The sequence below is a fragment of the Carettochelys insculpta genome, chromosome 29 (assembly GCF_033958435.1).
Source record: "Carettochelys insculpta isolate YL-2023 chromosome 29, ASM3395843v1, whole genome shotgun sequence".
In the NCBI taxonomy this organism is placed as follows: Eukaryota; Metazoa; Chordata; order Testudines; family Carettochelyidae; genus Carettochelys; species Carettochelys insculpta.
Window position 1 is genome coordinate 654,921 of NC_134165.1, and position 24,791 is coordinate 679,711.

Genomic DNA, 24,791 nt, shown 5'->3' on the forward strand with positions numbered 1-24,791 from the left:
TTACCTGGTCATCAAGGTTACCCTCAGCAGGAGGCCCCCACACTCTGTGAGCCCCTCACACACACACACAGGTACCCTCCACTCCATCACACTCATGACATGTATCATGGCTCACAAATACACCTACGGTGAGAAGAAACTTGCAAGCAAGGCCAGAGCTTTCTCATAGTCCGGAGAAAGAGATAATAACCACAGCAACTGTGCTGCAAGGCCAAGTCCAGAGGCTGCAAGACAAGGCTGAGCTGCCAGGGACGAGATACTCTCCTCCCTTTCAGGACTCTCTACAAGACATTTCCCTAGTTCACTCAACCAGGGCCCCCAATACAAGAACAATGTGTTACAAATGACATTTGTTATATACTCTGTAGCCAGACAGAGTCTCCCCCTTACAAGCCAGCTTGCTCGTTGCCCCCCCCCCCCCCACTGAGGAGCACACAGGGCACGGAAATGGCTGCTGACAGCACAGTCTTTGATGCCCTCATTGAGGCCCAGATATGCTGGCTTATCGTGACCCTGAGAAGCAGAAAGTACAGCTAGAAGGCTAACAGGCCAGACTGTCAACATGAGGTGGGGGGACCCTCAGAAATCACCCCAGCTGGCATTGATCAATATGATGCACACACACAATCACCCAGAAGGGGACGTGCCCCGCCCGCACAAAAGAATGTCCTGTACTCCTAAATTGCTTATCTCTTGTCTTACAAGTGCAAACTAAGTAGAAATGCCCTTGTAACAAACTGGCGTCACAAAGACAGACCAGTATGATCTGGCACCATAGATAAGAAAGAGAATACGTAACCCAGAAGGGGTATAAAAAATGGGTCCAGCAGAACTCTAACTCTGAGTGCATCTCCACCAACTACCTGCTGGTCGGGTCAGGTGATTGCCTCCCAAGGTCCACAGCTGGGGACGCCCAACCTCGTATTCGTCTTTCTGCAGAATTGAGTGACCGATCCGGCTTGGCTACGCTGGTATCGAGAGACGCAGAGAGGGTAAGATACACCCATGCTAGGTCTCTGACTTTTTTTGTGCACAGCTAAAGAATTAGAGCTCTGTAACTAGATGTCATTGTGCCAAGATATCATTGTGTTAGATGATCACAGATATCTTTGTATTGGATTGTAACGTAACTTGTTAACACCTGTACTTTGCTAGCATATAAGAAGTAAACAATAGCCTTTTGTAACCGCAGGCTTATAACTGTAGCTTAATAAACTTGTAACTAGTTAAGATCCAAGCCTAACTATTTTGTTAACCCTTTTGTCACTGCAACACAGCCGGCACAACAAAAGAACTTTAACCGTTTGGTTACTACAGCCTGGCCGTGGGTGAGTGTGCTAGGAGCTGCCTGCTCTTACAGTAAAAAACTGGGTTGCTTAGGACCCAGGGGAGTACCTCACCGCACATTACCTGGCCGCCGGCTAACAATACTCTCATGGTTTTATTTTAACTCCTTCAGATGTGAACCTGTGGATCATACCAATCCAACAAGGGCATCATTACTCCCATGGATACCTAAGTGGGACTAGAATCCATGTATGTGTTGTTTAAACAGGTGGCTAAAGAAAAAACGCACCTGTGTATTGTCTACCATGTTGCATGTAAATTACAGGCGGAGTCGCTGTGTAACCTTTTAGGTTATTGGCTTATTGTGCTCATCATGTCTTGCTGCCAACACCTGTCCAGGAGCTGGGACCTCTCACCCCGTTGTTTCCCACTGTCCACTGAGATCCTATATAATCACTTGTAACCTATTGCTTGACAGTGCTTCACTGACCTAGCCTGACAGGCCAGGTGGCACTCCGCCAGCGCTGTGTGTAACAAACCCTCCTGCTTGATTTTACCCGGTGTCCAGACTCCGTTCCTACAGCAATGTTCTATGCTGAGTTCTTGAAAGTCTCTGAAAACATCCTTTCGAGGGATGGGAACCCTCAGTCCAGACAAGCTAAGTTCATGAGGGATGAAAGGAACCAAGACGGTCCCTGCCAGGGCCCACTTACAGTTTTTTCACGTTGAGGGAAAACTCCTTTCTTCTTTCCATAGGCACTGGAGGGTCAGGATCACCTGACCCAGGTAGGCTGCTGTGGCAAACTGCCATTGGTGGCTGGTTTTGCTAGCACACCCCAGTCCATTTACACAGTATGTGGAATAAAAAAAAAAAAAAATCAGTCAAGTAGCACTTTAAAGACTAGCAAAATGGTTTATTAGGTGAGCTTTCGTGGGACAGACCCACTTCTTCAGACCAAAGCCAGACCAGAACAGACTCAATATTTAAGACACAGAGAACCAAAAACAGGAAGCAAGGAGGACAAATCAGAAAAAGATAATCAAGGTGAGCAAATCAGAGAGTGGAGGGGTGGGGGGGAAGGTCAAGAATTAGACTGAGCCAAGTATGCAGACGAGCCCCTATAGTGACTCAGAAAGTTCCCATCACGATTTAAACCATGTGTTAATGTGCCGAATTTGAATATATAGATTCGTTGCAGTGGTCTGAGTTGGGGGCTGTAGGTGATGACCAGTGGTGTTCTGTTCTTGGCTTTTTTGGGCCGATCTTGGACTAGCTGGTCTCTGGACACTGCAACCAATTATTAAAGACCTACAACCTATCCTTAATCAGGATGCCACGCTCCAGAAGACCCTGGGTGACATGCCTGTTCTCTCCTACAGACAACCTCCCAACCTCATGAGGATCCTCACTAACAGCCACAGTCTATACCCCAGGAACACCAGTCCTGGAACCCTTCCCTGCAACAAAGCCCGCTTCCAGCTTTGTCCACATATCTTCTCTGGAAATACCATCACTGGACCTAACCAGGTTACTCTCAGAATCACGGGCACTTTCTCATGCTCCTCTACTAACATCATATATGCCATCATGTGCCAACAATGCCCAGATGCTTTGTATATTGGACAGACTTCTAACTCCCTTAGACAAAGGGTCAATGGGCACAAAACAGACATCAAAACACTCCAGATCCACAAACCAGTTAGTCAACATTTTAATGGAATGGGGCATTCTGCCAATGACCTCAAGGTATGTGTGTTACTGAAAAGGAATTATCGCACCGTTTTGGAAAGAGAAGCGGAGAGCTGACATTTATATTCAAATTCAGCACATTAACACATGGTTTAAATCGTGATGGGAACTTTCTGAGTCACTATAGGGGCTCGTCTGCATACTTGGCTCAGTCTAATTCTTGACCTTCCCCCCCACCCCTCCACTCTCTGATTTGCTCACCTTGATTATCTTTTTCTGATTTGTCCTCCTTGCTTCCTGTTTTTGGTTCTCTGTGTCTTAAATATTGAGTCTGTTCTGGTCTGGCTTTGGTCTGAAGAAGTGGGTCTGTCCCACGAAAGCTCACCTAACAAATTATTTTGCTAGTCTTTAAAGTGCTACTTGACTGCTTTTTGTTTTGATAGTGCATAGAGTAGCACGGCTTCCTCTCTGTTACTATTCAGTATGTGGAATAGGTGTCTGGGCCTCTGATTTCTGTTCCATTCCCCTGAGCAGTTGGGCTGGGGTGGATGACAAGTCCCATACTCCTGAGATGTGTATTTGATGTCTGAGCCTTTTGTTGAGAGCATCGTCCTGGCTGGGGGAGGTGATCACACCTGCCACTGCAATTCTCTGCACTAAAACATTTGTAATGCAGCTACCGAGCCAGTATATATAACGTCACACACAAATGTGGCACAGACATACAAGTAACAAAGAGCTTCAGAGCGCCTCCAGCTTTCATCAGACACCTTCTCCAGCACAAGGATTGGTGCTACTATGCACAACGGTGACAGAAATGGCTTAAGGTGCTGCAGGATGGCTCATTCCTGCTAAAACACCAGTCCTAGTGCAGAGAGCATGACGGAGAGGCACTAACGCAGGGCTGCTGCCCAGGGTTCCCGCCAACGTTTTCCATCCGCAGCTGGAAGAAACATTGTTCTTTTCCCCCGGGTGCGCGCACCACCACAGAGAGACGCCGCCGGCTGCGGCGCTCTGCTAACCAGCTGGGCGACACCGGAATCCCTCCTGGGCGGCCACCCCAGGTGGTGCTGCCCAGGTCTGCTGAGAACGTGGGCCCACTGCCCCTGGATGGGGGAGCTGCCCCAGGTGTAAGTGACACGCCACAGTGGCTCCAGCCTGGCTCAACGCAGTCCGGCCGTTTCCACCCCATCTGTGTGACTTGCTCCTAACAGCCCTGGCTCCCACGCATGCGTCCAGCAAAGGGAGTAACCCACATTCCAGCTGACGTGTCCTGGGGTGCCACGTCCCAGCAGGCCATGATCTGTCACAGCCCATTATGCCAGCTGCCAGGCGAGGCTGCGACAGGCGCCTGTAACAGGCTGCAACAGCACAGTACAGCGATGCACAGCGACGTGGGGTCACTGGGAACTCTGGCTGCTGGGGGGGGACATCTGGGAGAGTCTGCTGCCTGTCAAGCCTCTCCGCCACTGCTCACTGGGGGTAGGGAGACAGTTAATGGCGTGGGGGGGCGGGTGCAGGGCTGTCTCTCCACAGGCCGGGGCCTTGGCCGAGACACGGCAGAAAAGGCATTTTCCCACTGTGGGAAATTCCAGGGGAAAACTTCCAGATTTGTCCCATTTTCATGTCACCCCCAAGTTGGCCCCTTGGCATCTGATGACAGACCAGGCCCATGGGAGAGGAGGGCAGACAAGGCTGGTTCACTCCCTCCTCCCCAACCCTTTGCTCCAGGTTGGAAAAAAGTGGGTCCTGGTCAAACCGAACCGAATGCTTGGGCCCTTTTTGTCCCATTCACCCATGAACCCAAATGGCCAGAAACACGCTGTACCAGAGACCTGCTCTGGAAAACCCCCTCCTGCACTAACGCCCAAACCACAGAGCAGAACCTGGGGGCTCCCATACAGCCCCGCTTGCGCCGCCAGGAATCTGCCCCGAGGAGACAGTGTGCAGGGGCACCTTACTTGCCGGCAGCAGGCAGGAGCCATGTTGCTCCTAGGCCCACGGGAACTGTTTGGCTGCCACCGAAGGGGCACATTGGAAAGTTCCCATGTACAGACTGCTTACAAGGGGTAGGAGATGCACGAGCATGTGGCAGACAGCGCAGTCTCTGTCCAGAACCGGCTCCACAGGCACAAGGGCCTGGCAGGGGGGCCTGGGGTCGCTGAGCCCTCACCCGCATACAGCCCAGCAGCAGGATCCATCTCAACTTGGCAAGCCCCAGCCTCCTGCAGGCCCAGACACACGGCAACCAAAAGGAGCACATCGTGCTGGGCGCTGCCCAGAAACATAGTGACACAGACGAACCCCCAACAGGGCAGGCACCCCCCAGACACACGGCGAGCGACACGAGCACGTCGGGCCGGGCACCGCCCAGACACACGGCGAGCGACACGAGCACGTCGGGCCGGGCACCGCCCAGACACACGGCAAGCGACACGAGCCCTGTCGGGCCGGGCACCGCCCAGACACATGGCGAGCGACACGAGCACGTCGGGCCGGGCACCGCCCAGACACATGGCGAGCGACACAGACGAGCCCTGTCGGGCCGGATACGGCCCAGACACACGGCGAGCGACACGAGCCCTGTCGGGCCGGGCACCGCCCAGACACACGGCGAGCGACACGAGCACGTCGGGCCGGGTACCGCCCAGACACACGGCGACACAGACGAGCCCTGTCGGGCCGGGTACCCCCCAGACACACGGCGAGCGACACGAGCACGTCGGGCCGGGCACCCCCCAGACACACGGCGAGCTACACGAGCACGTCGGGCCGGGCACCGCCCAGACACACGGCGACACAGACGAGCCCTGTCGGGCCGCATACGGCCCAGACACACGGCGACCGAGATGGGCCCCATCCAGCTGGGCACTGACCAAGATGTGTCTCTGCCTGGTTTCCCGCAGCGGGTTCTGATCTCTGGTTGCGGCAGATGCAGGCAATGGAAGCCAAAGTGGAGGGGTGAGAGCTGAGTTCACACGGCCCAGCCTGTAGCACGGTGTCTCAGAGCCGCACTCCCAGTCTGTGCCGGGCAGGGCCCAGGAGCCTCACCCAGCCTCCTTGCAGGGAGCTAAGGAGCTGTCCAGAGCGCAGCAGTCCTGAAACACGGACAGCACCAGCGGAGCTGCTCACCCATGCCAAAGCCAGGCCAGCACCAGGCTGGCTCCCTGCGGTGTGCGTCGGGGGGGACCCAGCAGGCCTGGGGAAAGGGGGGATCTATCCAATCTATCCCCCTCCAGGAGTCGTGTGCACCCCATATGCACATGTGCCTGGCCATGGCCCACTCCTGCCCGGATTTGCTAGAGGCCTCCCACAAGGACAAGGGGGACTCGGCCTTGCTCCCCAGAGGAGCAGCACTCGGCGACAGGGGCCAGCCCCACACCCATCAACTGCAGGGGCAGCACAGTGAGAGCTCAGTGCCCCGTGGGGAGGGAGTGACAGTAGAACGTCTGATGCCAAGGGATTTGGGGACGGACGGACGGACGGACGGGGTCCCAGTCTTGCTGCCCAGGAAGAGGAGCACAGCTAGCCCTGTGGGTCGAGCCCACAGCCTGGGAGCCCTTGGTACTGCAGCCCTGGGTGGGCACCTGGGGGGTGTCAGAGCCAGGAGCCGGGCTCGGGGTCTGGGCACCACGTGCTGGCTGTGGCCACTGCTACATTAACGCTGACAGCTGACAGCAAGCAGCCACTCGCACTGGGCCTGGAACCCAGGAGTCCTGCAGGCAGGAAGGGGCCATGCTCCCTATGCAGCCCCCAGCCAGCTTCATTGGGGTTAATGCAGCCCCCAGACCTGCCAGGTGCCCCCAGAGCCCAGGGCTGGGAACCGGCCTGCATGAAAGGTCGTGACCTTCAACTGCCCCAGCTCCGATGCCCCCACCCCCTCCGGAGACTGCAAGCCCGGTCGTTCGCCACACGCAAGCGCCCCGCAGAGCCAACAGAGGAGGGTCCATTCGCCCTGGTGCACCCCCCCACCCCGCTCACACCAGCACAGTCCCTCCCGCCACCCCCGTTCACAACAGCACGGACCCTCCCTCCCCCCCTTCACACCAGCACGGACCTTCCCGCCACCCCCGCTCACACCAGCACGGTCCCTCCCTCCCCCCCAGTTCACACCAGCACGGTCCCTCCCGCCGTTCACACCAGCACGGCCCCTCCCTCCCCCACCCCATTTACACCAGCACGGTCCCTCCCGCCGTTCACACTAGCACGGTCCCTCCCGCCACCCCCGTTCACAACAGCACGGACCCTCCCTCCCCCCCTTCACACCAGCACGGACCTTCCCGCCACCCCCGCTCACACCAGCACGGTCCCTCCCTCCCCCCCAGTTCACACCAGCACGGTCCCTCCCGCCGTTCACACCAGCATGGCCCCTCCCTCCCCCACCCCATTTACACCAGCACGGACCTTCCCGCCACCCCCGCTCACACCAGCACGGACCCTCCCTCCCCCCCTTCACACCAGCACGGACCTTCCCGCCACCCCCGCTCACACCAGCACAGTCCCTCCCGCCACCCCCGTTCACAACAGCACGGTCCCTCCCTCCCCCCCAGTTCACACCAGCACGGTCCCTCCCGCCGTTCACACCAGCACGGCCCCTCCCTCCCCCACCCCATTTACACCAGCACGGTCCCTCCCGCCGTTCACACTAGCACGGTCCCTCCCGCCACCCCCGTTCACAACAACACGGACCCTCCCTCCCCCCCAGTTCACACCAGCACGGTCCCTCCTGCCGTTCACACCAGCACGGCCCCTCCCTCCCCCACCCCATTTACACCAGCACGGTCCCTCCCGCCGTTCACACTAGCACGGTCCCTCCCGCCACCCCCGTTCACAACAGCACGGACCCTCCCTCCCCCCCTTCACACCAGCACGGACCTTCCCGCCACCCCCGCTCACACCAGCACGGACCCTCCCTCCCCCCCTTCACACCAGCACGGACCTTCCCGCCACCCCCGCTCACACCAGCACGGACCCTCCCTCCCCCCCAGTTCACACCAGCACGGACCCTCCCTCCCCCCCTTCACACCAGCACGGACCTTCCCGCCACCCCCGCTCACACCAGCACAGTCCCTCCCGCCACCCCCGTTCACAACAGCACAGACCCTCCCTCCCCCCCAGTTCACACCAGCACGGTCCCTCCCGCCGTTCACACCAGCACGGCCCCTCCCTCCCCCACCCCATTTACACCAGCACGGTCCCTCCCGCCGTTCACACTAGCACGGTCCCTCCCGCCACCCCCGTTCACAACAGCACGGACCCTCCCTCCCCCCCTTCACACCAGCACGGACCTTCCCGCCACCCCCGCTCACACCAGCACGGTCCCTCCCTCCCCCCAGTTCACACCAGCACGGTCCCTCCCGCCGTTCACACCAGCACGGCCCCTCCCTCCCCCACCCCATTTACACCAGCACGGTCCCTCCCGCCGTTCACACTAGCACGGTCCCTCCCGCCACCCCCGTTCACAACAGCACGGACCCTCCCTCCCCCCCTTCACACCAGCACGGACCTTCCCGCCACCCCCGCTCACACCAGCACGGACCCTCCCTCCCCCCCAGTTCACACCAGCACGGTCCCTCCCTCCCCCGCCCCGTTCACACCAGCACAGTCCCTCCCGCCGTTCACACCAGCACGGCCCCTCCCTCCCCCACCCCATTCACACCAGCACGGTCCCTCCCGCCATTCACACTAGCACGGTCCCTCCCGCCACCCCCGTTCACACCAGCACAGTCCCTCCCTCCCCCGCCCCGTTCACACCAGCATGGACCCTCCCGCAGTTCACACCAGCACGGTCCCTCCCCCCGCCCCCATTCACACCAGCATGGACCCTCCCCCCCGTTCACACCAGCATGGACCTTCCCGCCACCCCCGCTCACACCAGCACAGTCTCTCCCGCCACCCCCCGCTCACACCAGCACGGTCTCTCCCGCCACCCCACTTCACACCAGCATGGTCTCTCCAGCCGTTCACACCAGCACGGTCCCTCCCACCACCCCCGTTCACACCAGCACAGTCCCTCCCTCCCTCCCCCGCGCCGTTCACACCAGCACAGTCCCTCCCTCCCTCCCCCGCGCCGTTCACACCAGCACAGTCCCTCCCTCCCCCCCCGCCGTTCACACCAGCATGGACCCTCCCGCAGTTCACACCAGCACGGTCCCTCCCCCCGCCCCCATTCACACCAGCATGGACCCTCCCCCCCGTTCACACCAGCATGGACCTTCCCGCCACCCCCGCTCACACCAGCACAGTCTCTCCCGCCACCCCCCGCTCACACCAGCACAGTCTCTCCCGCCACCCCAATTCACACCAGCATGGTCTCTCCAGCCGTTCACACCAGCACGGTCCCTCCCACCACCCCCGTTCACACCAGCACAGCCCCTCCCTTCCCGCCCCCGTTCACACCAGCACAGTCCCTCCCTCCCTCCCCCGCGCCGTTCACACCAGCACAGTCCCTCCCTCCCTCCCCCGCGCCGTTCACACCAGCACAGTCCCTCCCTCCCTCCCCCGCGCCGTTCACACCAGCACGGTCCCTCCCGCCATTCACACCAGCACAGTCCCTCCCACCACCCCCGTTCACACCAGCATGGTCCCTTCCACTGTTCACACCAGCACGGCCCCTCCCCCCCACCAGTTCACACCAGCACAGTCCCTCCCACCCCCCTGTTCACACCAGCATGGTCCCTCCCACTCCCTTTTCACACCAGCATGGCCCCTCCAGCCCCCTGCTGTTCTCACCAGCATGGCCCCCTGATGGCTTGCACAAGAGACACAAGGCAGCTGTTGATGACTTGGGGTGGGGGGGTTCTCAGCCTTGAAGAGCTGTTACAATCACTCCTCCCTGGCTGGCCCCAGGGCACTGGGATCTCTGGGCTCTGGAGCACAGCAGATGTGACACAGTTCATGGCTGGCGATTCACACCTGTGATGGAGTGGAGGGGTGTGTGTGAGACTCAGGCTGGGTGTGTGTGTGATGGGCAGAGCAGCTCCCAGCAGCTAAGGATGACCCTGGGCTGTACCCTAGGCTGGCAGGTAACACCACTGCCCTGAGCACAGAGCAGGAAGGAGCCAAGCTGGGTTTGAATGGGAGGCAGCAGTTGGAAGCTGAGGGAGAGGGAGCTGGAGGGCAGCCAGCCTGGTGTGGGGGGAAGCTACACCCCAGAGGGGCACCCCTCGGGCTCCTCTCCTCTCAGGACGGGTTGGAATGACTGTCTCTGCCGGCTGTACTGACACCTCTGTGCTGAGCTGGGCCTCTGTCGCCTCCTAAACCTCCTGTTCTACCTGCTGGGTGAGAGTCACTCCTGCCTGCGGACGGGGCACAGTGCCTGGGGCCCCTGAACCCCATCACACCACCATCCCACCGCTTCCATGGAGCCAGACCCCAGCAGCGGCCCCCGCCCCACCCTCTGGCACTCTGCCTGGGGCTCAGGAGGAGCTGAGGGAGCCAGGCCACTTCCTGGTCCTGATCCACACAGAATCGGGGCCATTTACACTTCCCCAGGTCCCCCAACGCCCCCCTCCCCCTACACACAGCACCTGACCTGGTCTCAGGCTGGGCCCCCAGCTCAGGCCAGAATAATGCAAGAACTTTTAAATGGACTCCGCCAGGTGCAAGCTGGCCTGGGGAGGGGGCAGGTGGGGGCATGGGGGGCACAGGGGCTTTCAGGCCATTAAGGAGCCCCAGTGGGCCTCCCCTGGTGCGCCCCCCCCCGGCACCAAGCCAGCTGCCAAAGGTGGGGAGGCTCAGCTGGCTGAGCCACAGGCTGCTCCGGACACCTCCAGCCTTGCTCAGGCTCAAGCGGGAAGGACGGGTGCAGCGTGGGTGCGAGGGGCTGGACGTGTACACAGCACCTGACTCCTGGGGGGACCAGCTGCCACTGTCCCATCAGCTCTCCTGCGGCACGGGGGGTTTGCTGGGACAACCCTTCTGCAGTCACCTGCTGCCTTGGCGGGGGGACGTGGCAGGGTCACCCCCTCCAGTGCTTTTTGGTGCCAGTACTTGCTGGTGCTGTACCGAGAGCCCCTGCTGCGGGACTGGCTGGGAGGAGGAGCGGGAGCAGCTGAGCACTGTCCCTTCTCCACCTGGCCACAGGCACAGGGCACTGGCAGGATCCCACCCTGCCCACAAAGGGAACCGAGAACGCTGGCGCCAGTGGGGCCCTCCCACACACTCGCATGGGCTGACATGCTAGAAGGCTGCAGCCAGCGCCTCTGTAACCGCCCAACGGCACAGCCCTGCTCTCACCTGCTCCCAGCCCCGGGTCCCACCAGCTCAGCCCCAGCCGCACCGCTGGGGGCTCCCTATGACAGGCCTCAGGAAGCAGGAGAGGCAGTGGAACAACCATGGCAGGGGGGCCGGGGATCCCCCAGCCAGCTGGGGCTGCGGAGCTGCTCCCATAAGGGTCCCACACAGGCAGCAGGACAGGGACAGTCACTGACTCACAGCGTCAGCTGCTGGCGGGTGCACGTGGCTGGACGGAGGGATGGACACACAACCCTGATGCAGACAGCCGGACTGCTGCAGAGCCCTGACTCCCTATGTCTGCTGCTGGCAGGGTGTGAGGCACTGGGCACCTGCAAGGACCTCCCCCACAGGGCCCCCCCTCCCCCCCCCACACACAGCCACATGAAACGCAGCACCCCTTGCCTCAAATACCCACAGGGTGCACAAGGCCAGACAGACACAGACACGCCCAGGGCGGCCGCAGCAGCCTGACTCCACAGTGACAGCCACACACATGGAGACACCACCCCCGAAGGGCACATCAGCCCCTGACTCCCTGGAGCCGGACACACGACCCCCGATGGGCACAGCAGCCCCTGACTCCCTGGGCCTGGACACACGACCCCCGATGGGCACAGAAGCCCCTGACTCCACAAGGCCGGACACACGACCTCCAATGGGCACAGCAGCCCGACTCCCCGACGGGCACAGCACCCCTGACTCCCTGGAGCCGGACACACGACCCCCGACGGGCACAGCACCCCTGACTCCCTGGGCCTGGACACACGACCCCCGATGGGCACAGAAGCCCCTGACTCCCTGGAGCCGGACACACGACCCCCGATGGGCACAGCAGCCCGACTCCCCGACGGGCACAGCAGCCCCTGACTCCCTGGGCCTGGACACACGACCCCCGATGGGCACAGCAGCCCCTGACTCCACAAGGCCGGACACACGACCTCCAATGGGCACAGCAGCCCGACTCCCCGACCCCCGATGGGCACAGCAGCCCCTGACTCCCTGGGCCTGGACACACGACCCCCGATGGGCACGGCAGCCCCTGACTCCACACGGCTGGACACACAACCCCCGAAGGGCACATCAGCCCCTGACTCCCTGGAGCCGGACACACGACCCCCGATGGGCACAGCAGCCCCTGACTCCACAAGGCCGGACACACGACCTCCAATGGGCACAGCAGCCCGACTCCCCGACCCCCGATGGGCACAGCAGCCCCTGACTCCCTGGGGCTGGACACACGACCCCCAATCAGCACAGCAGCCCCTGACTCCACACGGCCGGACACACGACCTCCGATGGGCACAGCAGCCCGACTCCTGGACGGGCACGGCAGCCCCTGACTCCCCGGGGGCGGACATACGACCCCTGATGGGCACGGCAGCCCCTGACTCCACACGGCTGGACACACGACCCCCGATGGGCACGGCAGCCCCTGACTCCCTGGGGCTGGACACATGACCCCCGATGGGCACAGCAGCCCCTGACTCCCTGGAGCCGGACACATGACCCCCGATGGGCACAGCAGCCCCTGACTCCCTGGAGCTGGACACATGACCCCCCGATGGGCACAGCAGCCCCTGACTCCCTGGGCCTGGACACACGACCCCCGATGGGCACGGCAGCCCCTGACTCCACAAGGCCGGACACACGACCCCCGATGGGCACAGCAGCCCAACTCCCCGACCCCCGATGGGCACAGCAGCCCCTGACTCCCTGGGGCTGGACACATGACCCCCAATCAGCACAGCAGCCCCTGACTCCACACGGCTGGACACACGACCCCCGATGGGCACGGCAGCCTGACTCCCTGGAGCCGGACACATGACCCCCGATGGGCACAGCAGCCCCTGACTCCCTGGAGCTGGACACATGACCCCCGATGGGCACAGCAGCCCCTGACTCCCTGGAGCTGGACACATGACCCCCGATGGGCACAGCAGCCCCTGACTCCCCGGGGGCAGACACACGACCCCCGATGGGCACGGCAGCCCCTGACTCCCCGGGGGCAGACACACGACCCCCGATGGGCACGGGAGCCCCTGACTCCCCAGGGCTGACACACGACCCCCGATGGGCACAGCAGCCCCTGACTCCCTGGGCCTGGACACACAACCCCCGATGGGCACAGCAGCCCCTGACTCCCTGGGCCTGGACACACGACTCCCGATGGGCACAGCAGCCCCTGACTCCCTGGGGCTGGACACATGACCCCCAATCAGCACAGCAGCCCCTGACTCCACACGGCCGGACACACGACCTCCGATGGGCACAGCAGCCCCTGACTCCCCAGGGCTGACACGCGACCTCCGATGGGCACGGGAGCCCCTGACTCCCCAGGGCTGACACACGACCTCCGATGGGCACAGCAGCCCGACTCCCCCGAGCTGACACCCCCCCTCCCCCAGCAGCTGCGGGACTCACGATTTTCTCCGAGGTGCCGGCCCGGGAGACCGCCGTGCCGTTGAGCCCCACCAGCGAGGGTAGCGTCTGCGACATCCAGTTGGTGACCATGGCCATAGTGCTGAGCACAGCTCCGATCTTCAGCAGCGGCACGGTCATGTCGGCCCTGCCTCATCCCCCGGGTGAGCGGCTGCTGCACCCCTCGCCAGCCGGCCCCGGCTCCTCCGGGCTGCGAGCCGCGCGGTGCCGCTCTCTGCCTTATAAGCGCCCGGCTGCAGCCAGCCCCACTCCCGGCCAGTGACGTCAGCCAGTGAGGGCCGCGGGCCAGCTGGGGCGGAGCAGCCGGGCCGCGGGAAGCCCAGCCATCTGGCCTGGCTGCGGCACAGCCGGCGGGGTGGGCTGAGGGGCCACTTGCAGCCTCCGGCACTAGCCGGGAGCCGAGGGGTTGTCGCGGAAACGGAGGAGTCCGGGAAGGAGGGAGGGGAGTGCAGCTGGGGGGTCATGCGGGGCCTGTCAGTCCCACAAGCCCTGGCCAGTCGGGGGGTGGCTTAGAGGCCAGCTGCTGAGGGTTGCCAACCCCGCAGGACCAGCCTCGAGTCTCCCAGGATGGACACCCACCTCCCAGGTGGGCGCACACGCCAGGATCCCGTCAGGAACGATCCCCCCGACCTGCTGGCGCCCACCCCAGGCCAGCAGGGAGGAGAGTGAATAGGGGACAAGGGGGGACACCCCAGCCTGGCTGCCCCATCCAGGGAGGGAACCCAACCCTGCTCTCCATGTGGGGGGGCACCGCATGGCCCCAGACAGAGAACAGAACAGGCTCTGCTGGAGGCCAAAGAACTGCCCTACCCAGGCCGACCCTCCGCCCCTGCTGGCCTAGCCCCCCACCGCAACCCACAGCTCTGCTGGCACCGCTCACCCCCCAGCTCCTGCCCCTTACCCTGACCCACAGCCCCTGCCCACCCAGCCTCTAACCCCGACCCACAGCTCCTGATAGCCCAGCCCTGGCCTCCCCACACCCCTGGTATTACCTGTCACTTCTGACCCATAGCCCCCAGATCCAGAGTCAGGAGTGACTCTCTCAGCAGGTGGAACAGGTTTATTAGTCGACAGGGACACAGGGTGGTACACAGGTGTCCGTGCAGCAACCAGAAACTGTCCAATCCACATGGGGGAGTCCCCCTGACTTCTGGGAGCGCCCCTTACCACCCTTCAGCAAGTCCTGGGAGCTGCCCAGACACCCAGGGACGGAGACGGGCCCTGTCACCCCACTCTCTGCCCAGACACACGGTGATGGAGACGGGCCCTGTCACCCCACTCTCTGCCCAGACACCTGGTGACGGAGACGGGCCCTGTCACCCCACTCTCTGCCCAGACACCTGGTGACGGAGACGGGCCCTGTCACCCCACTCTCTGCCCACACACACGGTGATGGAGACGGGCCCTGTCACCCCACTCTCTGCCGAGACACCTGGTGACGGAGACGGGCCCTGTCACCCCACTCTCTGCCCAGACACCTGGTGACGGAGACGGGCCCTGACACCCCACTCTCTGCCCACACACACGGTGATGGAGACGGGCCCTGTCACCCCACTCTCTGCCCAGACACACGGTGATGGAGACGGGCCCTGTCACCCCACTCTCTGCCCACACACACGGTGACGGAGACGGGCCCTGTCACCCCACTCTCTGCCCAGACACCTGGTGACGGAGACAGGCCCTGACACCCCACTCTCTGCCCACACACACGGTGATGGAGACGGGCCCTGTCACCCCACTCTCTGCCCAGACACCTGGTGACGGAGACAGGCCCTGACACCCCACTCTCTGCCCAGACACACGGTGATGGAGACGGGCCCTGTCACCCCACTCTCTGCCCAGACACACGGTGACGGAGACAGGTGAGACGGGCCCTGTCACCCCACTCTCTGCCCAGACACCCGGTCATGGAGACAGGCGAGATGGGCCCTGTCACCCCACTCTCTGCCCACACACCTGGTGATGGAGACAGGCCCTGTCACCCCACTCTCTGCCCAGACACACGGTGATGGAGACAGGCGAGATGGGCCCTGTCACCCCACTCTCTGCCCAGACACACGGTGATGGAGAAGGCTCCATTGGGCTGGGTGCTGCATGGATAAGGCAGCAGACAGTCCCCGGCCTGAAGACAACGTGTTGTGTTACTCAGGGCCTGGGTTCAGCATATTGTAATGCTCAGCACTTGGCTGGATTGAGGCCCTTGTTCAAGCCAAGGAGCAAGGTTCCCAGTGCCTGGAAGTGGGGCCATTCTGGGGGCTGGGCTGGGCTGGGCTCTATCGCCTTCCTCAGCCTGAGGCTGTATTTCTGCTGCGGCGGCCCCTGGGGCCGAGGGCGCTTTGGACACGGGCCGAATCCTGCCAGGAAGCGGCTCCTGTGCTCAGTGCAGGGCCCAGACTGGCCAGTCCTGCAGTGCCGCCATGTGGGCACCAGCCATCACTGCAGACACACGCCGGGCGTTGCAGCCCATCACCCCAGCCTCCCAGAGCTGTGCAGAAGGTAACGCTGGGATCCCTGACCCAGGGAAGCCCCCGCTGGGGGGACACAGTGGGTCTCTGGCCCATCCCGGCCTCCTGGGCCCCTCCTGCCCCTCGCTGCTCTAACGAGGGATGTTAGCGTTAGCTACAAACGGCCAGCGCCGTCTCCCAGCCCTGCCCGGCTCTTGGCCACGCAGAAACGGGCAGGTCCTGTCTGCGTTCGGTGCCTGTGCCAGGGCCCTGGGTGCTGACACAGCTCCGGTAAATGCTCTGCAGCCTGAGCCTGTCCCTGTGGCAGGCCCCCAGTGCAGGGCAGCCTGGCAGGCCAATGACTTCCCCCCCCACCCAAGCAGAGCAACTGCAGCTCCACATCCCCCCCGCTGGTGGGTTTGGACAGGGATGGCCCCAGGCTGGGCTGGCGGCAGGGACCCCTCCGAGTGCCAGGGGCTCCACCAGGCCTGACCCTGTAGGCTGGTGGGGGAACCGAAATAAGACATTCACCTCAGTCCCCACAAGCTCCACCCCCAGCCTAGGGGGCCCAGGGCTGGCAGATTGCGTGGGGCCTCCCTTGACTCTGGGGAGAGGCTGCTGGGAAGCAGCTTGGGGTCATAGGCTCTGTCAGGAGGGGGCAGGAGTGGCGTCTGGGCAGGGTGGGGCTCTGGAAGGAGGTGCAAGGGGCCGGGGGGGTGAGGGGACACCTACCTTGTGCAGCTCCGGGAGGAGGGCACACGGCTCTGCCAGTATGGCCAATGGGAGCGACAGGGCGGTTCCCTGCAACACACAGGAGTCGCTTCTGCCTTTGCCGTGGGAGCCCCCAGCTGGATTTGGCTCCAGCCTGCTTGGATTGGGCCCGTGAGGCTCAGGGCTCCCTTCCCCCCACAGCGGAGCACCCGCGCTGGGCTCAGCCACAGATCACAGCCCTGCGAGGGGTGTGGTAGGGCCTGACCGCAGGCTCCCCCATCGCCCTCGGTGGCAGGCGGGTCTCTGCAGCTGCAGCACGTGGGCAGCACAGCAGTTCGCCGGTGTGATGGGGACCTGCCCAGGACCCTCTGCCAGCCTGGCCCCTGCCCCATGTCGAGCCCAAGAGGGGCCCCCCCTTTGTGTGTCAGGTGAGAGGGGCCAGGAGAGAGTCAGGTGCTGCCCATCTGATTAGCAGCACGCCTGCAGCCCACGGCATGTTTCTATGGGTGGTGCACATCCACACAGGCCTCGGTGCACATAAAAGTTATCCCACCCTTGGGTGGGAAACAGTCACGGGGGGCAGCCATGTTAGTCTGGATCTGCAAAAACAACAGAAAGTCCTGTGGCACCTTAAAGACTAAGGGATTTTTGGGAGCCTAAGCTTTTGTGGGCAAAGACCTGCGTCAGCATCTGCTCCACAAGAGCTGTTTGTCTATAAGGTGCCACAGGACTTCTTGTTGTTTCATCACCTAATAAATTACTTTGCTGCTCTCTGAAGTGTTACAGGACTGCCCTTTCGTCTGGGGATGGAAAACACCAGTGGGAACATCACACACAACCTGTGCCCAGCAGGGCTCCCAGGATTCAAACCCACAAGGAGGTGGATGGAGAATCCCCGACCCCATCCATGGCCCCGGGGCAGCAGCTCCTCCCTGTGGGTAACCTGGAGTTCTCAGCTAGCCCCAAAACGGCACTGCCGCTCGGGACGTTAACAAGTGACTGGTCAGTCAGTCACCCGCACCCTGCACGGACGCACAGCCTCATTGTTAACGGTGAATGAGAGGGGGCCACAGCAGTCCTGGTCCCCGGCTGGGCAAGCCTGGGAGCAGCAAGGGCTCTCGAGCCTGGTCTGCAGCAGCCCTGGGAGCACTGGGGCCACACCAGGGGCCAAACCAGTAACGCAATTAAGTGGGATTTTACACCCCTAGGGCTGGCAATTTGCCCTTCGGGTGCTCACCACGCCCACCCACGGTGCCTGTCACCTTTCTCTGTGTTACCAGCAGAGCGGAAACTGCCTATCTCCTGCTGGCCCTTGCACGCTGCTTCACACTCCACCCAGCCAGCCATGAGGGACCCTGCCTTTGCACGGGGCCGTGAGCCAATCAGCCCACGCACCCCAGGCACACGCAGCAGGAAAAGCCCAGCTGGCCAATGGCAGGGGCACGAGCCCCCGTGAATATTCAGCAGCAGCCCAGCGAGATGGGAGTAACCCAGCCTGGATGCCCAGGGGATGGGCTTGCAGGTGGCACCTCCACCTGGCTGGCTCAGCCACCACTCACTGTGGGGAGGAGCGTGGGATGGGCACCGCTCAGGGACCCCTGCCTCCAGCCATTTCAGCCCTGCAGGCAGCCGAGCCCACAGGGCCGCAGCAGGAACCCGCCACAGACTGTGGTTCCCTGGGGAGGCCACAATCCCTGCCAGCCCCAGGCCAGGGGCATCCTCTGCCACTCCCCCCGGGCTCTGGGCAGCCCCAGATGCGACAGAGTAGGCGGATGTGGGGACTATAGTCCGCTGGTTCGGTTGCAGAATTTCCTACTGTCCTGTAGCAACGCCATGGGGGTGCCTCAGTTTCCCTGGGCACAGCCTCTGCACAGCGGGGAGGGGAGGGGAGTTTCAGTGTGACGACTGCTCCCATGTAGGCAATGGGCTTCCTTTGCTATTTGTAACCATGGCAACCAGGTGACCCCCCCCCCCCCCAGGACAGAGGCGGGGGAGGGGCCTGGCTGGTTGAATGGGAACCAGGCGCTGGGGTGGGGCAGTCTGGCCTGGCCAGAGAGGAGAGAGGGGGCCAGGGCCCGGCTCGGGGACCCCTCTGGGCCCCTCTCCCCAGGATGGGTGGTACGGGCGGCTTCTGGGCCCTGTGCTGACCAGTCTGTTCTGCGCTGTGTCCCTGTCGCCCCCTAACCCGCCTGTGCCCCCCGCGGAGCGAGAGCCGCGTCTGGCTGCGGGGGGGGGGGGGGGGGGCAGGGCCCAGGGACCCGCCACTCCACATCTGTGGCGCAGGTAGGCCTCTCCCAGGCCAGGTGTACAAACCCTGCTCTGCTTCGGGGCCCAGCCAGCGACTGCTGGCAGCCCTGGCTGAGCCACACTGGTCCCTGCAGAGGGGCCCGATCCACGCCCAGGCATTCAGCTCAGCCAGGAAGAGCCGGCAGCTGGCAGCAGCAGGGCGGGGGCCAGAGGCGGAGGGGGCCATGGCCGGCCCTGAGGGGAGAGCAGGGACCTGGGAGTGTGGCACTAATGGCTCCCCCCAGGACTCTTGAAAAGCCAGGGCACAGCACAGAGCCAGCGCATCCTCCGCTTTTGGTGGCCGGGGAGCCCTTTGGCATTGGTTCTGGGCTCTGTAGTGCCCCACTCTGCCCCTCCCTGGCTGGCCCCCACGCCGGTGCCCCACTCCGCCCCTCCCTGGCTGGCCCCCCCGCCGGTGCCCCACTCCGCCCCTCCCTGAGCGGCCCCCCCGCCGGTGCCCCACTCTGCCCCTCCCTGAGCGGCCCCCCCGCCGGTGCCCCAGGACCTGGCCACCACCAGCAGGCAGAGGCTGGGCAGGTGGCGCATGGTGCAGCCACTTAGTTTCTGCCAGGCCCTGGGCAGGATGGGAGGCAGCAGGGGGCCCATATGGTACTGGTACTGGTGCACAGGGACACGAGACAGCAGGAGGGAAACCCAGAGTTCTGCAGCTATGCCTGCAAACACCCCCCTACCCCCAGTTACACGCCACCTGCTCTGGGCCGCTGCCCCAGGGACCCTCGCCAGCCAGCTAACCAACATCATACTGGGGAGCAGGGGGAGCCTCACTGGCCCCCAGGGCTCAGGCCCCTACCCAGCTCTGCGCGCAGAGAGGAGCAGCCCTCCACCCCGCCAGTCATCCTGGGCCACCCAGGAGTCCCCCTCCAGGTCCCAGCAGGGGATGCCTGGCTAGGGCCCCCGGGGGCCTGCACCCCTGCAGCCACATGGCCCCCACGCCCCTCCCTGGTGCCCTACATGGCTGGACCCCCATCCCTCCCGGGCGGCGACCCCCAGCTCCCCCAGGGCCCCTACGAGAGCGGGGCCTCATCCCTCTCCAGCTCCGCGCCTGGCCGGACCCCCCGGACCCCTACCTGGGCGGCCCGGGACCCGGCCACCACCAGCAGGCAGAGGCTGGGCAGGAGGCGCATGGTGCAGCCGCGGAGCTCCCCGCCGCCGGGGCCGCCGCTGCCCCCGGCTGCGCCTCGCACGGGGCCGCCCGGCCGGGGTCGCCGCGCACCCCGGGGCTGCGCCGAGCAGGGAGCGTGCGCGGGGGGCGGGGAGGGGCCCGGGCCCATTGGCTCAGCCGGGCCGCGCCTGCCCGCCCGCCCGCGCGGGGGAGGGGCGCAGGACGCCTGGGTTCCCTCCCCGGCCTCGGGGGCGGCGCGTGGTTAGAGCGGGGGAGGGGCGCAGGACTCCTGGGTTCTCCGCCCCGCTCTGGGTGGGGAGGGCGGCGTGGGAGTTAGAATGAGGGGTGCGCTTAGGGGCAGCCCCCGGGTTTCTGCGCGTACCGAATGAAGCTCCTTTCATCTGTGGGGGAGGAAGAAATAGAGGTAACCCGGTGGACGGCCAGGACGCCTGGGTTCCCTCCCCACTTGGGGGTGTCGAGGTCGGGGGGTGGGGTGGAGGCTGGTAGCAGGACACCTGGGTTCTGTCCCCAGCTCTGGCCAGCGGGAGGGAAGCTCTTGGGGTTACAATGGGGGCTGGGAGCAGGACACCTGGGTTCTGTCCCTAGCTCTGGCCAGCGGGAGGGAAGCTCTTGGGGTTACAATGGGGGCTGGGAGCAGGACACCTGGGTTCTGTCCCTAGCTCTGGCCAGCGGGAGGGAGGCTTTGGGGGTTACAATGGGGGCTGGGAGCAGGACACCTGGGTTCTCTCCCCAGCTCTGGGTGAGGACTGGTGTCTAGTGATTGAAGCATGGAGGGCTGGGAGCCAGGACACCAGCAGCTGTTCCCTGACTGGCCTGGGCTCACCAACCTGGCTGTCCACTGAATAGAAACAGGCACCCATCCCCATAAGGTGTTCCCTGTTCAGAGCCATGGGGGAAACAGCTCAGAACCTAGAATGGGAGGTCCAGGACATGCTGGCCCTGGGGGACCCTGCTGTTCTCCAGCCTCTGGGCCTCTCCTGTGGTGCTGGTCTCCAAAAAGGACGGACGGGTCAAGCTGGTTTTGTGTGGACTATTGCAGGCTCAGTGCCATCACTGCATTGGAGACCTATCCCATGCCTAGGCCTGATGAGCTCGGGGGAGGTGGCTACCTTACCACCACAGACCTCACCAAGGGGTACTGGCCAGGTGGGCAGCAGCTGCTCAGTGCCAGGGCTGGCTGGGGTGGAGAGCATCAGGGCATGTGCCAGGTCCAGGCCTTCATTGGGATGGTGTGGTACCACCGGTGGGTTGTGCCCCACTTTAGCTCCATTGCAGCCCCCTTCTGTTACAGGATTGGGGGGTCCCCAAGCTCTGCACCCCATCTGCAGCCAGAAGTGACTCTCACTCAGCAGGTGGAAGAGAAGTTTTATGCCGTGACAGATGCAGCAGTACAGTTGTGATGGAGTGGGGGATACCTGTGTGTGTGTGTGTGTGTGTGTGGCTCACAGAGGGTGGGGGGCTCCTGCTGAGGGTAACCTTGATGACCAGGTAACACCTTTGTACTGCAGACAAAGGAGGAGGTGGAGCCTGAGGGGTTTGAATTGGAACTGGGAGTTGGAAGCAGTTAGTCTGGGCTGAGGGAGAGAGAGACCAAGGAGGGGGCCAGGCCCCGGCTCTGGGCGCCCCTCGGGGCCTCCTCTCCTCAACATGGATGGACTGGCTGTCTCTGCCTGCTGTACTGACTCCTCTGTACGATGCTGTGTCCTGTCGGCTAATAAACCTGCTGTTTCCCTGCTGAGTGAGAGACTCTCCTGCCTGCGGATGGGGTGCAGAGCTTGGGGGACCCCAGAACCCCATCACAACAGTCTTGTCAGCACAGCACCCAGAAGCAGTCTGCCTGCCCCAGGCTGTGGGGAGCAGCTCCCCCCATGCCCCCCAGAGAACCTCAGGCCTGGGGCCCTGCGTTCGCCAGCTGGCCGCCTGCCTTTGTTCCTCTCTCGCTCTCAAAACCTGGCTGGGCTCTTGTCTGGCTCCCAGAGAGGTGTCACCTGGTCGCCCAGGTTACAAACCACCAGGCCTGGTTGGCAAGCCCCCCCCCGCAGAGACCCTCGTTGCCTAGGTTACAAATCAGGGTGCAAGCGCACACGCATGCATGCACGTTCTACGTGAGGGTCACGGAGCTGCCTGAGACGGGGAAGCCAGACCAGGTGGTCTGGACCGAGCAGTGCCAAGAGGCCCTCTGCGCGCTGAAGGAGGCTCTGGTGAGGGCCCCAGTGCTGGCAAACCCAGACTTGGACAAACCCTTCCTGGTGTTCACCGATGCCTCAGACGTGGGGCTGGGGGCGGTGCTAATGCAGGTGAGCGACAAGGGGGAGAAACACCCCATCGTGTACCTCAGCAGGAAGCTGCTGCCCCGGGAGCAGAACTACGCGGCCATAGAGAAGGAATGTCTGGCCATGGGGTGGGCGCTGGGGAAGCTGCAGCCGTACCTGTTTGGACGGCATTTCACCGTGTACACCGATCGCTCACCCCTGACCTGGCTGCATCACATGAAAGGGGCCAACGCCGAGCTCCTGCGGTGGAGTCTGCTCCTGCAGGACTACGACATGGAGGTGGTCCACGTCAAGGGGAACAAAAACACCATAGCCGATGCCCTGTCACGCAGGGGGGGCCCTGCACTGCCCCAGTCACTGGCTAAGTGACCCCGCTCAGCTCGGTCTAGGAGGGGGGGAGAGAAGTGATGGAGTGGGAGGTGTGGGGATTTTATCTCCCTGATTAGGATGTATGTGTCTCTTACTGTCCTGTAGTACCACAAGGTGCGTGCCTTAGTTTCCCTAGGTACAGTCTGAGTGCACGGTAGTGAGGAGCGTGTCAGTGTGATGACTTCTCGTACCTAGGCAATGGCCCTCCAGGGCTTTTGTAACCATGGCAACCAGGTGACACCTTTCTTCCACAAAAACAAAAAGCAGTCATGTGGCACTTTACTGATACTGGTTTGTTAGTCTTTAAGGTGCTACGTGACTGCTCGTTTGTTTGGATAGCGCACAGACTAACATGCCACCTCGCTGTCGCTTTCTGCCACAGGATCTGGACAGAGGCGGCAGAGAGGCCTGGCTGGTTGAATTGGACCCAGGTGCTGGGGTGGGCCAGAGAGGGGGAAGGGGGCCAGGGCCCGGCTCGGGGACCCCTCTGAGCCCCTCTCCCCAGGATGGGTGGTACTGGCGGCTTCTGGTCCCTGTGCTGACCAGTCTGTTCTGCGCTGTGTCCCTGTCGCCCCCTAACCCGTCTGTTCCCCCCGCGGAGCAAGAGCCGCGTCTGGCTGTGGGAGGGGCAGGGCCTCGGGACCCCCTGCTCCATGACATCCACTATCATGAGCCATTCCCCTGCTTGGTTCCCCCCAGGAAGCCCTGCCCCCGACTCCATGCACTGAGCCCTTCCAGCCCCACTGCTCCACAGACGTTGGCTGTCCTCCTGCACTGGCCCCACGGCTGCCCTGTGTCCATAGAGAGTGCCCCAGGGGCTTCCCCACTCTGCACCTCAGCACCAGCCGCTTCCTTCCTCGCCCCCCCAGCAGGGCCCACAGCCCCCCAACCTGCTCACTCAGGGACCTGTGTCGGACACCTCGCTCCTGCGAGCACTCCCTGCCCTGACCACAACTGCTGCCCCCAGCATGGGGGGAGCAGGGGGACTGGCAGGGAGCTGAGCAGTAACGACTAACAACATGCCAGGCAATTAGTGTGAATTACAGTCTGCCCCTCAAACGCTGCCTGACACGTGGAGGAGCAGCGCCAGGCTCAGCCCACAGGGGCCAGGACTTGGGTATCTCCTCCCAGCTTCCTCCTCAGTGGGTGCCCCACATCAGCCCCACGGAGCTGCCTCAGCCCAGAGGCTACTGGGAAATTCTGCCCCATAACCGGATCCATCCCCACACCAGGGTGAACCCGAGTGGCTGTGTGCTGCTCAGTCTTCTGGGAACGGCCACTTGGGCTACAGCCTGGGAGTCGGGGGGACACCAGCAGAGCTGGGGGGGCAGAGCCGGCAGGGGCTGTGGGTCCGGAGTGGGGGGCACTGGCAGAGCTGGGGGGGCAGAGCCGGCAGGGGCTGTGGGTCGGGGGGGGCACTGGCAGAGCCTGGGGGGCAGAGCTGGCAGGGGCTGTGAGTCGGGAATGGGGGGGCACTGGCAGAGCTGGGGGGGCAAAGCCGGCAGGGGCTGTGGGTCGGGAGTGGGGGGGGCACTGGCAGAACTGGGGGGCAGAGCGGGTAGGGGTTGTGGGTCGGGAGTGGGGGGCACTGGCAGAACTGGGGGGCAGAGCGGGTAGGGGTTGTGGGTCGGGAGTGGGGGGCACTGGCAGAACTGGGGGGCAGAGCTGGCAGGGGTTGTGGGTCGGGAGTGGGGGGCACTGGCAGAGCTGGGGTAGGCAGAGCTGGCAGGGGCTGTGGGTCAGGAGTGGGGGGGGCACTGGCAGAGCTGGGGGGGCAGAGCTGGCAGAGGCTGTGGGTCAGGAGTGGGGGGGCACTGGCAGAGCTGGGGGGCAGAGCTGGCAGGGTCTGTGGGTCAGGAGTGGGGGGCACCCAATGGGTTGGGGGGCAGCCACAGGCCACTCCATGCAGC

The 24,791-nt window shown here is 63.2% G+C and overlaps 1 protein-coding gene across 2 annotated transcripts in view; it reads right to left on the bottom strand.

Annotated features, from left to right (window-relative positions):
- The window catches only part of OLFM2 (olfactomedin 2), a 52,237-nt gene extending 31,809 nt beyond the window's left edge, over nucleotides 1-20,428 (bottom strand). The window contains exon 1 of one of the 2 annotated variants that reach the window (XM_074979914.1): nucleotides 13,637-14,379. In XM_074979914.1, coding sequence (XP_074836015.1) covers nucleotides 13,637-13,774 — 138 coding nt within the window. In that variant the 5' untranslated portion in view covers nucleotides 13,775-14,379. Of the gene's footprint in view, nucleotides 1-13,636; nucleotides 14,380-20,183 lie in introns of those variants that run through there. The other variant, XM_074979913.1, reaches the window with a different exon arrangement.
- Between the last annotated feature and the right edge of the window lie 4,363 nt (nucleotides 20,429-24,791).